At 40.6% G+C, this 15,329-nt stretch overlaps 1 protein-coding gene across 2 annotated transcripts in view; it reads right to left on the bottom strand.

Moving 5' to 3' along the window:
* Positions 1-437: 437 nt before the first annotated feature.
* EPRS1 (glutamyl-prolyl-tRNA synthetase 1) overlaps positions 438-15,329 on the bottom strand; it is a 39,837-nt gene continuing 24,945 nt past the window's right edge. The window contains exons 20-34 of one of the 2 annotated variants that reach the window (XM_035111361.2): positions 15,031-15,315; positions 14,256-14,489; positions 12,508-12,776; positions 11,435-11,486; positions 10,618-10,827; positions 10,350-10,422; positions 9,685-9,764; positions 8,715-8,816; positions 7,928-8,083; positions 7,644-7,841; positions 5,946-6,119; positions 4,966-5,126; positions 3,818-3,896; positions 1,371-1,435; positions 438-804 (exon numbers count right to left, since the gene is read on the bottom strand). In XM_035111361.2, the coding sequence (XP_034967252.1) occupies positions 654-804; positions 1,371-1,435; positions 3,818-3,896; positions 4,966-5,126; positions 5,946-6,119; positions 7,644-7,841; positions 7,928-8,083; positions 8,715-8,816; positions 9,685-9,764; positions 10,350-10,422; positions 10,618-10,827; positions 11,435-11,486; positions 12,508-12,776; positions 14,256-14,489; positions 15,031-15,315 (2,289 nt within the window). In that variant the 3' untranslated portion in view covers positions 438-653. The remainder of the gene's footprint in view (positions 805-1,370; positions 1,436-3,817; positions 3,897-4,965; positions 5,127-5,945; positions 6,120-7,643; positions 7,842-7,927; positions 8,084-8,714; positions 8,817-9,684; positions 9,765-10,349; positions 10,423-10,617; positions 10,828-11,434; positions 11,487-12,507; positions 12,777-14,255; positions 14,490-15,030; positions 15,316-15,329) is intronic. The other variant, XM_035111363.2, reaches the window with a different exon arrangement.

Genomic DNA, 15,329 nt, shown 5'->3' with positions numbered 1-15,329 from the left:
TGCTGGAAATATAACTGGTTTTAATGGTCATTGTGATGTAGAACTAAACAACGTGGCATTCATTGAAGTTGCTTCCAATGAAGATTATCTACACTAATTTGGTGCTCTCCAGATGCTGGATTACAAATCCCATCATCCCTAACCACTGGTCCTATAGGCAGGGGCTCATGGGAGTTGCAGTACAGCACTATGCTGTACACTTTTAAGTGTAAGTTGTTCTAACAATTGGTTTTCTAATCTTCTAATACACAACTTTAAAACTTTAAACTTAGCACTCTGTAGGCAGACAGTATCTTCCACTCATGGAATGAAGTGTTGCAGCTCATTCAAGAATGTTGAACACAACAGTATTAATGTGAATTCATCCAACCTTTGCATACGGCATTACCTACCACACAAACCCATTTTATCCCACAAGCAAAAAAGAAGCAAAGTGGTAGCTGACAATATGTATTTATTATTAGAGATGTTGTATACAGAAAAGTCTGTGCATCACTGCTAGTCTGACTGAAGGGGCTTTGACTCTGTATGGCTTTATTTGCAGCTGTTTTAAAAAGTAACAAAAACGTGACAGGATCTGGGAAGATTTCAGTCTTTGTTTCAAAAAGTTGAGGGCTTGAAAGATAAAGAAAATGGTGTTTCAAACTAGCAGTTTAGTAACTACGGCCAAAGAGGGTGTAGAACTTGGCAAGGTTCTTGCCACAGACACATTTTGCTCCATTCTCCAGCTTGCACAGCGGCTTGAAGGGGATGCAGAGACTTTTTGCTCCCATGGATGGAGCGCCAGGCTCAAGGTCTTGATCTCTGAAATGGAAAGCAGATTTCCTTTAATGCCCCAAACTAAGCTAAATGGCCACGCCCCACAATCGTGCACTAACCAAAGGTATCACAGATGACCTAATGTGAGCCTGATTTGCAGAAATCAAAACACTCTTGAACCAAAGGAATTAATGCTGCGCAAAGAGTAAAGTTAAGGTAGCTATATAGATTGGCAAGAGAGCTTTACAAAGACAAAAGGTTGAGCGTTGACAAAAAAAAGAGGGACAGTCTATTGTCCCATAATTAGTAGGAATGTTGCAGGGCTTCCAGTGAACCATGAACCAAAGGGTGTCTTGGCACCTAATACAGATCATGGTCTTCCACTGCAAACTGCTCCTCCAACAGGTCTAGAACAAAGGTGATTTCCCTTTTAGAAAAATTACACTTCTTGGTTAGCCGATTCTTTAGCACGGGCCCCATAACATCTACCTCAGGGACCAATTCCTATTTTTGTCTTAACGTTCAAATTTGAAAGAACTCAGAGCAAGTGTGCATCTCAATTGGTACTTATGTATTGGTATAGTTATGCCTATACACAAACATTTATTTACCTGGCAGTTGTCTTTTTGATCCAGTCCTCACAATCTATTTCACCACAGAAAGGAATCTGCACTATCTGAAGTCAGAAAGGAAAATACACATTGTTGAGGTTATATAATTAATCTTGATTAATGTCTTATGTGTTGAATAAAACTCGTCTGTTCCAATTTGCAAGGGAGAATAGCTGAAATGAGTCCATTAGAAAGTAGTATAATGTTTATCTGTTTTAGCTGCCTTGAGAGAAGTCAGTTTGACAATAGGAGTCGAAAGTCTTATGATCTTTATATTTCACTCTAAATGAAATTTCACTCCTCTGCCCCTCTGGCCTAAGATTTGTGTGTTCTGTACATTTAACATACTGGCCCCAGTAGAGAACTTCTTGAAGGAGCCTGTTAGCACAATCTGACTCAGGCACCCCCAAACTTCTGCCCTCCAGATGTTTTGGACTACAATTCCCATCTTCCCCGACCACTGGTCCTGTTAGCTAGGGATCATGGGAGTTGTAGGCCAAAACATCTGGAGGGCCGCAGTTTGGGGATGCCTGATTCTGACTGGACTTTTAAAAAACACCTACAACTGAAGATAGAAAGTCGCCCCTTAGTGGTGCAACTGAGTAAAACACCACTTAAAACCAGGTGATGTAAGGAAGGACAATGTGATAAGAACTTATTCTGCAAACATAGAAAAACCAGTCCCTAACATATTTCCTTGAAGTGAAAATTTGAATGCCATGTTTTCTCTCCAAAAGTCACTGATTAATTGAATATTTTAGCTTTCATGTATTTTGCCAGAATTTCAGAAACACTCTCCTAGATCCAGAAGCAAACATATTTTGCAATAATGCACACAGAAGTGCTCATCTCAAAGGGAGAAAGGTGTATGTGTAGGGAGCTGACACTCCCAAGAGATTATTGGACTGGCATGTTAAACTGAATGACATGCCCTGGTCTGCAGAACCAAAGGAATAACCATTATGAGTTCTTGAACTTCAAGTGACGTGTTCGCTTTTCAATAAAGATGTCTTCTGTATTGTTTGTTTTCCAAGCCATAAAGCCTTTACAGGCATTTGCTACATTTGAAATTTAACATAAACTAAGCCCAACTTCAGGAGACAGCACATACAGCACGTAGGAAAGTTAATAATTTCTCATAATTCAGCATCATTTGAGTGATTAAACTTCATTCTGACTCAAATAAACTTTTAGAAAAGGAAGAAATTGATTCAAAATTGAAGCCCACATTAAGGGAGCCTACTATCCTTCAAGGAAACATGAATATGAAATGTGTATAGTTTGCAGGGTTTTGTTCCTCTCAAGAGTGCTACAATGTGAACAGCAGCAGCACCAGATCACACAAAAGCCTTCAACTTGAACTCAATGGCACTGCACTCAATGGCACTCATGACCCATGGAAGAAAAAAAAAACAGGATGGAAAATGCCAGGTCCTAAAACCTAATTTAGTTTATGACAGACAGCGGCAGGATGCACAAGTTGTATATGTTTAAATAAATTCCACAACATAAGCCAGCTGCTTGTTTTGAAGGAGGCATGTTGGAAAATGACTTATCTTTAATAAATGTTATTAAAAATAGGTCAAAGCTATTTGAGAATAATTCACACAAATCAAACTCTAAAGTAAAACCAGTAGCCAGAGCACAAAACAGCCCTGTGCCAATCTAAAATACTTTGCTGCAATTAAAGGTGCTTCATTGCACCTTCATATCAATTCCAATAACCTCTTGTCATCCAACGTTTCTGCATGTACCCGTTGACCTCTATTTAAATCAGATAGAAAGAGTTCTTTGACGCAAGCAATGCGTTCTTTGAACTGACAGACTAGTTATATCGTCCGCTAATTATTTTACGGTTATTTGCATGAATTGATTACAATATCTGATCTAGAATTCAACTCGATACTATTTCCTAGAGATGGCATGGCTATTTTCTGCTGAAAAAGCAGCACAGCTGAATAAGTGTCACAGGGAAGGCTGCCTTCCACCTTTACCAATGTTTTTAAAGACATATATAGATGTCCCATAGCCTTGATGGAGGATGAATGGGTTATGAGAGCTGACTGCAAAGGAAAAGGTTCTGCAGTGGCAGCTGCAATTAAATGAGCCAAAAGGTTAAAGCTTTTAAAGAACTACAGGCTCCACTACATGTCTTAAAATTGCAAGCATTATTCCCAAGGAATGTGACATCGATTTAACATTTGGCATTTTTGAGGTTGCAATTATTCTTTGACTCCTAAGAAACTCTCACATGTTTTAGGCCAGTACAAACTGCTTATCCTGCAATCCCTGAATAAATCTGTGTTGCTCAATTGTGCCTTCACTTACAAAAACGAAACTTGCAGCCCATTCTTACAAATGTTTCCTTGAAAGACAGCCACACTGTGTTCATTAAGGCTGTAAATATACATTTGATTCCAGTCTTGATCATGCTGCAGATTTCTTACCTTTCCCGAATCAAGTACAGTCTGAAACTCTTCCATTGTATTGGCCACCACCATGTGATTCTTTAGGTCTTTAGAAGCTCTGAGAAAGAGTAGAAATTTAGTCAATATAAGCTTTTACTTATTGTAAAAAAAACCTCTTTAACCACAGAGCCAGATCTTTAGAATGCATCTGAATTACATCCCACTAATTACATTCCAGTTTTTGTCCACACAGCAGTCCAAATGATGGTTAGGAACATGCGTAGCTGCAGTCAAAGGTGGGATCTAAAAGTGCAATAGGCCAAAGTACAGTGCAACTCATTCTGTGTACCCAAGGTGACTTTGGGCTTCTGTGCATCAAACCTTCAATGCACACCACACGTCTTTTGAAAATGAGGGGAATTTGTGACTGTTATATTCACAAGGCACACTGAAATCCTTATGCAGACCTAAAGCAGCTCTTTGGATACAAATGTAAGTCCTGTGATATCTTAGTGCAGTACAAGCATTTGGGACTAGAATCCACTTCCAAGAGAAGGTCGATTCCATTAATGTAGTCTGCCTTCTCTGGGTGTCAGGCCATGAAAACTGGTGGAAGAACAAACTGAAAGTACAAGGGCTAGTATTCAGTTTAGATGTCATGAGTTTTTTTGTGAGAAAAGTCAGCATTAGCCAATAGAAAGGACTGCAACTTCTATACAGATGTCCTTTTTTGCCTAGCTGGTCAGGCAAAGCAATCCTAAAGATTTTTTTGTGGGAGGGGTGAATTGAAGATGGACAAATCAGTTCTAGAGTCACAGACAGGAGGAGCTGCATTTTACCCGCTCCCGCTTTCTAGTCTGTTGTTTGTTTGTTTGTTTGTTTGTTTGTTTATTATTCTCTTCATTGCTCCCATTTGGGGGATTCACTCAACCATTCCCCACCCCACCAGCTCAACCTATTGGGAAGCTTTGAGATCATTGGTGAGGGTGATTCAGATAGCTCAGTTTGCCATGCATTCAGTGCAATCCAGGCAGGGTGGGTAAGTGAATGTTAATTCTAGTTGTGCCCTGATCGTCAGTTCATTTCCTCAATCCTTTGGAAACCCATGAAACGACCGACAGATGAATGAAACACATAGTATAAGAAGCAAATGTGCCAGTTAGAAGACAGCCTTCCCCAAACTTAACCTGTCAAAAAGGTTAGTCTGGATTTTGTCCAGAACACGTCTCAGCTGGTCCACTGCTTCATTTTCAGCAAAAGTCAGCTTCTCTCCTGTGTCTCGTCTAACAGCTACAAACTGATGATTTTTCATATCTCGTGGACCCACTTCAAGCCTGATTGGAACACCCTAAAAAAAAAGTGGAGGCCATGAACAGAGCATTTTATACACTTCTTTACATCTGTCTACCTTGCTTAAGTGGAACACAGAACTATTTCAGGGAATGAGCTAGCCCGGGTTATAGTCAAGACTTACACCTGGCAAAAATGCAAATTATTCCAAATTAATATAAAACAAATGTGTCACTTTAAACCAAATCTTTAAACTATGGTTTAAAGGTGAAGGCACCCACTGAAGCTATCACAGGTGCTTTATTCCTCTTCTGCTCCTGTTGCACTGCTAACAGCCAAGCCACGTTGCAGCTTAGCTTTACATCCAGGTGCGAGTTGTTTGTTTTTCCAAAACTACAAGTAGAAAGCCAAGAACAAACCTTCCAGACAGCTCATGCTTTGCTTCTGGATGCAAAGCTAAGCCAAACCAAGTTTCAAATCCTAGCAGCAGAGTTTAGTGCAAGTATGGTTTAAAGTGACATGCAAACCAGGCCAGTATTAAAAGCTTGTCTCCAATAAGACGACATCCTGAAAGTTTCGTTTACACTGCAAAAACTCTAGCTATTACTCTTTTCCAGCCTAGAAGTAAGAAGTAAGAGTGCCTGTAAGACAAGAAGAAGTTACACAGGCACTCTTGAAGTAGATGAGCTCATCAGAATTGGAAAATAAAGAACGGATGACATGTAGTTAGGGGAAAGTTCATAAGAAGGAGGGTCTATTGTCGCTAATATATTGATAACTTCCATTTTCCTTCTGCATATACTACTGAATGATGCATCCAAGGAAAGGCTGACAATGAGGAATCCATCACAGGAGAACAGAACTGAACAACATTTACCTTAAGCTCCCAGTGGTTGAATTTCCATCCAGGTGAATAGTTCTCTCTCAAGTCAACACGCGCACGGATATTGGCACTGAATAGCTGCTTACGGTATTCAGCACACTTTGCCATCAGGGCCTCCTTGTCTTCTTCCGAAAGCGAATTGGTGATTCCACAGGGAATAATCACGACCTGAGTGGTGATGCAATGATTATTGAGTTAGGAGCATTAACAAAAATGCTGTTTGCAAGAATTACAATATGTAGGCCCTAAACATGTTGACTGCTCTTAAAACCATCAGTTTTGAGGCAAAAGGACTATTGAAGCAGTGCCGCAACAAAATCAACTGAATTAAAATTTTATAAATATACACTAAAACGGTGACCAAGCATTCACTGAGCAGAATTATTCATTCATGTATTTATGTATTGATTGATTTGTTTCCCAGAACTAGGACTCAATAAAACACACAGAGCTTAAAACATATAAAAGTTTGCTGTTAAAAAGTAATTAAACTACCTATGGAATTAAAACACATCTATTGAAACACAGGTGGGGAAGACAGTACAGCATACCATTAGGATACCTTTCCTTAAAAGCAGTCAGTTCCCAAAGAAAGTTTTCAGATGCTGCTAGAAGGACAAGGAGAGAGCAAGCATAGCCACCAGAAAGGGATTTCCAAAGCCTGGGAGCAGCCACTGAGAAGGTCCTCTCCAAAATGCCCACCAAATGTCCCTGTGACGCAGAAAAGTGTCTCCCCTGATGATGTCAGAGCCCAGGCAGCTTCATATGGCTCAGTCCTTCAGAATTAAGGGCCAGTAAATGTGTGTTGGAGCAAAAGAGTGTTGTCGATTGAGGGTGGAAACACCTAAGTGTAGCTGTCTGCCAGCTCTCTCATAATGCAGCAAGAATGCCCTCTTTCTGGTTGCCACCAAGTGGACAGAAGCAGGCTGCTGCACCATTTCCCCATCCTCTTCTCTATTTTCCTCCACATCTTAAAGATACAGTCAGAGGACATCAGCAGCTGCAGAAGCATTAAGATTATTTGCCCATCAGCTCAGTGACTTGGATCCAGACTAAGTCAGTTGTGCTTAGATCCTATGCAAATCTATGGGGCAAGTTAGTCATGACTTACGGTACAGTTAAGTTTCCATTAAACTAATTTAATGGAATCTAAGTGTAACTATCTTAGTCTGGATTCAACACACACACACACACACACCCCAATTCTAGAAAATAGGAGGGAAAAGAGAGGTGAATTGGCACTAGCAAAAGGTTTGTATCAAAGGTTTGTATCAAGCCTTATGAGGAACGGCTTAGGGAGCTGGGTATGTTTAGCCTGGAGAAGAGAAGGTTAAGGGGTGATATGATAGCCATGTTCAAATATATAAAAGGATGTCATATAGAAGAGGGAGAAAGGTTGTTTTCTGCTGCTCCAGAGAAGCGGACACGGAGCAATGGATTCAAACTACAAGAAAGATGATTTCCCCTAAACATTAGAAAGAACTTCCTGACAGTAAGAGCTGTTTGGCAGTGGAATTTGCTACCAAGGAGTGTGGTGGAGTCTCCTTCTTTGGAAGTCTTTAAGCAGAGGCTTGACAGGCATATGTCAAGAATGCTTTGATGGTGTTTCCTGCTTGGCAGGGGGTTGGACTGGATGGCCCTTGTGGTCTCTTCCAACTCTATGATTCTATGATTCAATGTTATTTTGCTCACCTGAACTGAAGCGACCCTGGGAGGTAGTACTAGACCCATGTTATCTCCATGAATCATGGTCATTACGCCAATGGTCCGAGTTGTGAGACCCCAAGAGTTCTGATAAGCAAATTGCTTCTCTCCTGGTATCCTGGGATCTTCAAAGACAATCTCAAACATCTTTGAAAAATTCTGTCCCAAGTGATGAGAAGTTGCTCCCTAAAAAAAGGCAATAATATACAAAATTCAGGTAACATCTTCCTACATATTAATGAAGGATATAAAATGTTTTTATCAGAACATACCTGGATGCCTCGCCCACTGGCGGATATAAATGCCTCAATGGTAGTTGTATAATCTCCGCCTGCAAACTTCTCCTTTTCTGTCTTCCTTCCTTTCACAACAGGAATTGCCAGAAGTTCTTCATACACACGTGCATACAGATCAAGGATCTGTAATACCTAAGACAAGTAATAAAAAACAGTTTGCAGTAATTTAGACTAAGCTATATGCCAAAAGTATTACTTAACCATTTGGTATAATCATAGGAAAGCCAAGGATAAATATCAATGGCCTTCTAAAACCCTAATAATTTATGGCAGCTATCAAATAAACATTTAGCGTTTACAGTTTAAAGCTCTTGCAATAACCACTGAATCCTATCCGACAACAGATAGTGATTTTCGGACATGAAATTATCTGTCGTTTGTAACTATGGTAGTTCACTAATTGTGTTATTTCATTTCTCGTCTGGGGGTTCACATAGTTAATGACACCCAATTTTGAAACATGTACTGTAGATTGTTTTGAGTGACAACAACAAGCCAATGAGATTCAAATTAATTCTTGTATATCACACCATGAGAAAACAATGTCCAACACAATTTAACACTGCAACTACTTTTCATATAATCTCTTTGTGTTATTAGCCTTTTTGAACATACTGAAGAAAAGAAGGTTCGCTGTTTTCCCTCAATTATGCTGAAATACGAAGGGCACTCCCTCCACCCACTTATGCAACAATTTCCAAATTTTCCTTGAATGGTGGATGGTGAAGAATGAAGTTCGTTTAACTTAATTTGTGCACTGTACCTCTTCTGCTGCCTCTTCGTAAGTTGCAAACGCTGTGTGTCCTTCCTGCCACAGGAATTCACGAGTACGCAAGAAAGGCTGTGGATGTTTGAACTCCCAGCGCTGCAATACAATACAAAACAAAACAAACAAACAAACAAAAAACAAAGTGTCATGAAAGTTGTTACCTTCATTGATGAGCTTCTTTTTAATGTATTATTTAGCATTGCTCAAAGTTCTATTTTTCAATGATGCATTATACTATATGAATTCAAAGGCATAATGAGTTGCAATTAGAGAAACGCAAAGGCTAAGGCTCCGTCAGTACAAGAAACTTTCAACCCCTCTGCTCCCCCTAAATTTGTTCTGGGGTTTCCCAAACCCTCCAGATTAGATTTGGGGACGGCATGGAGCTTGTGCAGGGTGGGATTCCAATGAGCCTAGAGAGAATTCTTGTGCTGGCTTCTGCTAGTGCTGCCTAGATTTTACATATTGTTAAGAAACCTACTATTCACACAAAAGGAACCAGAGATTATTTTAGCTGCCAAAAGTGCCATATTCTCATATGCTGATTTCTATTATTTCTATGAAGATTGTAAATACCAGTAGACAAGGATAATTTGCATGATCACAAATCCAGATATATTGCAACGGCTGTCGTAGATTAGGCCTGCAGAGAGACCCAAAATGTGTGCACAACGTACCACATTTTTTTTCATTCAACGTGGTGTTTGTTAGGATGTGGAAAGCAGCAATGAAGGAATATGCAGAGCATAGGATATGAATCAAATCCCTCAACACAAGAAGTGCCAGGTGGTGGTGGTGGGGGGGGGGGGGAAATGGCGATTTCTCCCCACAAAGACTATACATTCTAACAACCCACAACTTGATTTAAAAAGCGGGTAGTGGAGATTGCTGATTGATTGATTGATTGATTGAGAATGAGCATATTGGTAAAGCACAGCAAATATCCGCTATACCCTGTACTTACCACAACATTGCACCACTGATTAAGTTTGATGGGGAGATCCCTGTGTGATTGAACCCACTTTGCATAGGCAGGATACATTACTGCAAAAAAAGGAGAATATTTTCAGAAAGCACATAGCTGCTATGTTAACTATTGGTTCTGAAAACCTGATTTGTAAGGGTTTTCATTCCCATGCATCATACCTGTGTGGACTAAGGGTGACATCCAATGATGTCAGACTATTTGCGCTTCCACTGGTCCTTCCTATCCTCCCCCTAGAGCCCCACAGTTTGCAGATAGGGGAGAAAGGAGAGGAAAGGGAAATCCAATCCTATCTGCCGGCATGTTGCTGGATATTACCCTAAGTGTTAGGCTAATCCTTTATATTTAAAATTTAAATACATGAAAACATGTTGTTCATCTTGTTTCTCCATTATTTTATTTATTGCATTTTATTCATTGCATTTATACTTGGCCCAAGGTTGCTCAGTGAGCTTCATGGCTACAACACTAACCACTACGCCGCACTTCCTAATAACAAAATACTTGATTTCTCCCCTACTCTACCTGCTTTCATTCATGAGTAGACAAACTTCAGTTATTACATCAAAAGCCAACATCACTAATTTATAGGAAAGAGGGACTATTTAGCTGTAGTATTTTATTTTAAATCTGTAAGACTGTACCTGTTTCACTAGTAGGACGTACAGCTATTGGTTCAGCCAGGTCTGTTTTGCCAGATCTTGTAACCCAGGCAACCTGAAATCAATGAATGTAAAAGTTTAGAAAATACTATTTTTTATAAATATATTTCATGTCATTCTTAATAATACAGTGGGTAGAATTTTGTTTAAAAAAATATTGTGACACATGTGAATTCTGTTTATCAATTGAAGCTCATAATTGTAAACTTAAATTCCATACATTATTATTAATAATGTGATATAAGTTTACCTCCGGGGCAAAATCAGCAATGTGTGTCTTCTCCTTTTCCAATGCAGCCTGGGATACGAACATTGGAAAGTAGCAGTTTTCCACACCAAGTTTCTTGATTTCACCATCAAAAAACTCTTTGATGCTTTCCCAGATGGAAAAAGCCCAGGGACGGAGAATGTAACAGCCACTCACATCGTAGTATTCAATCATCTCTGATTTTGTGATCACCTTTTAAAGGAAATAGCAATGTTTCAGTGTCACGAAAATCGCATTGTGGGCAGCAAGTTTAAAAAGTATCAAACAGAAATAAAATTGAACACATGACTTTCAATGGAAATGAGCACTGAACATTCATGTATGAAACGTGTTTATCTTTTATTAGAACCATAAATATCCAAATGCACCTATGTAGACACTGGTTTGCGCGTAACACTAAGGCAAGACATTGCTTAGAGCAGTGGTGGCCAAACTCGGCTCTCCAGATGTTTTGGGACTACAATTCCCACCATCCCTAGCTAACAGAACCAGTGGTCAGGGATGATGGGAATTGCAGTCCCAAAACATCTGGAGGGCCGAGTTTGGCCACCACTGGCTTAGAGCAAAAACATATGGATCTCAGCCACTACCCTTTTCCTGTGGCTGCTGCACAGGCTGGGGCTGAGCCATGGTTTGGTTTAGCATTAAATCTGATGCCAAGCAACCTCTTTAGACAAACCAGGAGCTGCAACCAAGGTTCGTTCTTGATTGCGGTTTAGCTCCAAAAACTGTTCTTAAGCGTACATTATTTTGAAGACTGTGAAAGAGGACTCCCAGGTAAAACTTGAGATATACTTGCCTGAGAATACCAGTCAGATAGATTCTCTTCCTTCTTAGCCTCTAGCCCCAATCTGTAGTATATTAGAAAGATAGAAGCATAATCTTAGCCTCAAAAACAACAGTCTTAATTAATAAAGCAACAGTCCACTTTAGATATTTTGCTTTATTTAAAAAAAACTATTAAAACTATCCAGACATGAATTTAAATGTTTAAACATTTAAATGAATTTAAACAGGCAAATTTATTATATAATGGCAAGAGTCTTCAAGCTGACACGCTCCCTGAAAGAACAATGCAATTAGTGGGGAAAGAGTGTATTAAATGTGAAGGAAGAAAACCCCAGCGAGTGTTCTGGTAGCTCTAGTCATGGTGAGGAGGAATGGAGCACCACTGTGTCACCCTCCGAGCTGTGATGCTGCTGCTCAGTGGGACCCAGATGGGGGACAGGAGGACTGAGCTGATGGTGCCAATCTAGCGCTACTATGCCCTCACTTGATCCTAGCAAGCAGCCAGGAGGACAGGGCAGGAGTGGTGCCCTACCTCATGCTCCGCAACTGGGTAGTTCTCTTTTTGCTCTCATGGTGTCAGGAAAAATACATACTTATAAAAAGAAAAATCCCTTACCACTTTCACATTTGCTATTTCTTTCACCTGAAACATATCAGTGCTTTTGCCAGGCCAGCTTCCTATATACAATTCCTATAAGCCACAATTTTACTCAAAGACTCTCTCCCATGGACTACCACAACCCCCAAGATACTTCTGCTACCAACTTTATTACGTCCATGTTAGCTCCTCTTCCTTGGCTTTTCTTGTAGGCGGTCTGGACAAGGACTGTCTATTTTGTGTATTCTACCCAAAACCTAGCAAACAGGTTGGTAGTGATGTTGCAATAGTTAGAAGGGATCCAAAGGAACAGAAAACGATTTATAACATTTTAATGTAAAAACAACCCAGCAGTACTACAAAGGGGTTTTTTTTGGGGGGGGGGGGTTGCCCTCATTATCTCCCTTATAGCACAATACCAATTTTAACACTACATTATTTCCTCTATGCTGCTGCCCAGACTATATTTTAAGTAGAAATTTCACCTGGTTTGTTTCTTAGGTCCCTGACCATCTCCTGGTCCATTTGAGGACAAGTTGCTGCCACCACTTTGGTCTTTCTGTGATTCTTTCTTTTGGCCCTCATTCTGCTTCTGTTGCTTATTCTGCTTCTCGGATTTGTTCTCTTTCTCTTTCTTCCTCTTGTCTTTGTCTTCTGCTCCAGTTGCAGAGACTGGTTTATAGTCTGTCCCCGCCAGTGTCTTGTACTGCGCCTTCAACTGAAGCAGCTCTTGCACTGCAGCATCAATCTTATCCTTGGGGAGGACACCATTCCCATGGAAACAGAGGTAACCAAAAAGAAATGAAATAATAGTTAGCCGCATAGAATAGGCAAGGTACATTAATTATACGTACTGGGGGAAACCACAGAATGCATGCTGAAAGGGAGAAATTCAATGAAACTTCTGCAAGCTGTGATTAGTTGTCATATCTGAACCAGCAAAGTAAGATTGGAAAGCAAGTTTTCAATCCTGGTTTGCAAAGCTTGAACCAACTATGCTTTTCTCCTTTCGGAGTCACAGCAAAGTGCAGTTTGGGGAAAAACCACAGTCAATTACTAATCAAGGAGATTTCATGAGAGAGGTAGAAGCACCATCGTTTGGTGTTAGAACTAAAAATACCCAAATGCTTTGAGACATCTGGCGAGAGGCTATAATCAACATAAAAGCAACCCCCGAAGAGTTCTGCAGGTGGAATCCTCACATTCTGCAGCCAAAATAGATGTACTATTTCTTGTTAGGACATGTAACTCAGTAGAATGAAATATAATTTACAGAAAGATTCACACTCGGTGCACAACATCATCAGGAAACAGGATCACTGGTAGGTGTTTGCCCAGCATTTTGGAGAGCTGCTGACAGCTTGAGTAGACAATACCAGTCTAATGGACCACTGGTCTGATTTCCTATTAGGCAACCAGAGTGAGGGGGCAGCCAGACAGCCAGGGATAATGGTTAGTGTTGAACCCTGGGAAACCAGGGTCCAAATCCCTGCTTAGCCATGAAGCTCTCTGAGTGAACCTGGGCCAATGCTGTGGACATTTACTGTGTAAATGATGAAGTAGTATAATGATGAAGTAAGACTGAAACTAAGAAAGGCCCAGGTAGTCTAGCATTCTGTTCTCACAGTGGCCAATCATACATGCCTCTGAAGCCCACAAGGAGGCTCCTTCCTCAATTAGGAATCCAGCAACTGATATTAAGAGGCATAAGGTTCCCATCAGTTTGCGAAGCAGAACAACTATGTCAACATACACAGCCTCATCTTGCAACAGTCTTAGATATATATATATTTAAGTCTAAGATATTTGTGGATTGCATCAAAAGATCACCAGGGGGCTGAATATAGAAAAATAAAGGACAAATGTTGAGTAAGGAGCTGAAGTAAAGATGAGCACTTCAATGAAAGGCAGGAAAAGAAAACTGGAGCGGCTACTTCCCTCAAATGCCTTTTCCTGCCTTTGGCCACAAGGTGGCGATAAATGCCCATGATACTCCTTTCAGAGTGAAAGGAGAATAGGCTGAATTAAGAGAGGACAGGTGCTTTTACTTTTTACAAATGCGGCGAAATTCCAGCAATTTCTCCAGATGCATGCCTGCAGAATACTTGACACTGAAAAGAGACCATCTTGCAATTACAGGTCAGGCTATTAGCATAAATTTTAAGTTAAAAGTAATGTATTGTGTATCCCAGGATCCACTCAAGCACGTTAAACTATTGATAAACAGTATTACCTTTTCTGCTTTCTCTGCTTTCAATTTCCGGACCTCTTCTCCTTGGAGAGCAACCTTGTTAAAGAGAGCTTTTGCTTCTGCAGAGTCAGGGCCACTGGTTTCTGTGCTTGCCGGGTGGTTTAAGGCATGTGCCTGAGGTGCTGGTAACTGTCCTGGCTTATAATCCTGACCAGTCTTTTCTTTATATTCCGCTTTTAGGGAAAGGAGGAGTTTAACAGCTTCATCCACTTTATCCTATGGGAAGTATTATTGGGAGAGCATTCGTGTCACAATTCCAAGAGTTATGTATGTATGTACCTCTAGTTTCCTGCCTGCATATCCAAGGGTATGTTTACAACACCACATGGATCTGCAATAGATTTTATATTGGCAGATTCCTTTCTGCTCCTTTGCTCCCTCAAGATGGCCTTGTTTCCCACACAATGGGATACAGATATATGGAGGGAAAGTATTAGCAGTTACTGAGGGTTGCATCCAATGCTGGGCAACAAAATTTTCACCTTCCTCACCTACTCCCATTTGCCCCCAAAATCTGCTACGGAGGATCTTCCAACCCTCTGGAACTGATTTTGAGGGTCTCCAGGGGCTGCACTGTTGCACAAGCAGAAGTGGGTTGCATGAGTGGAACAACAGCACAATATACAACCTTGACTTCCTGATCCCAAATGAAGTCCCTTGGAAAAACCTCTGCCAAAAATCAGTATCATGCACAGCTGATGAACAGAGGGAAAAACACAGATTTGAAACCACATGCATAATAAAACCGCTATTCTACCTTGGACACCTTTTCGGCTTTGAGTCTCCGTACCAACTCGCCTTGTTCAGATACTTTATTGTACAGAATGTTTCTGTCTACTGGGCTAGAAGATGTCAAACCATTGCAGGACAGAGGAGCAGGATCAGAAGCACAAAGGGACAGGGAGGAGGAAGAAGAGGAGGAGGAGCAGGAGGAGGAAAGAGGAACTGCAGGTGGATGTCCAGGTTTATAATCTTGGCCTGTCTTTTGCTTATATTCTGCTTTTAGAGCAAGAAGCACTTTCACAGCAGCATCTATCTGATCCTGAGGCAGAGAGA

This window comes from Zootoca vivipara, chromosome 3, assembly GCF_963506605.1.
Source record: "Zootoca vivipara chromosome 3, rZooViv1.1, whole genome shotgun sequence".
NCBI lineage: Eukaryota > Metazoa > Chordata > Lepidosauria > Squamata > Lacertidae > Zootoca > Zootoca vivipara.
The sequence above is the reverse complement of the archived record's forward strand: the minus strand, read 5'-3'. Positions and strand labels throughout refer to the sequence as shown.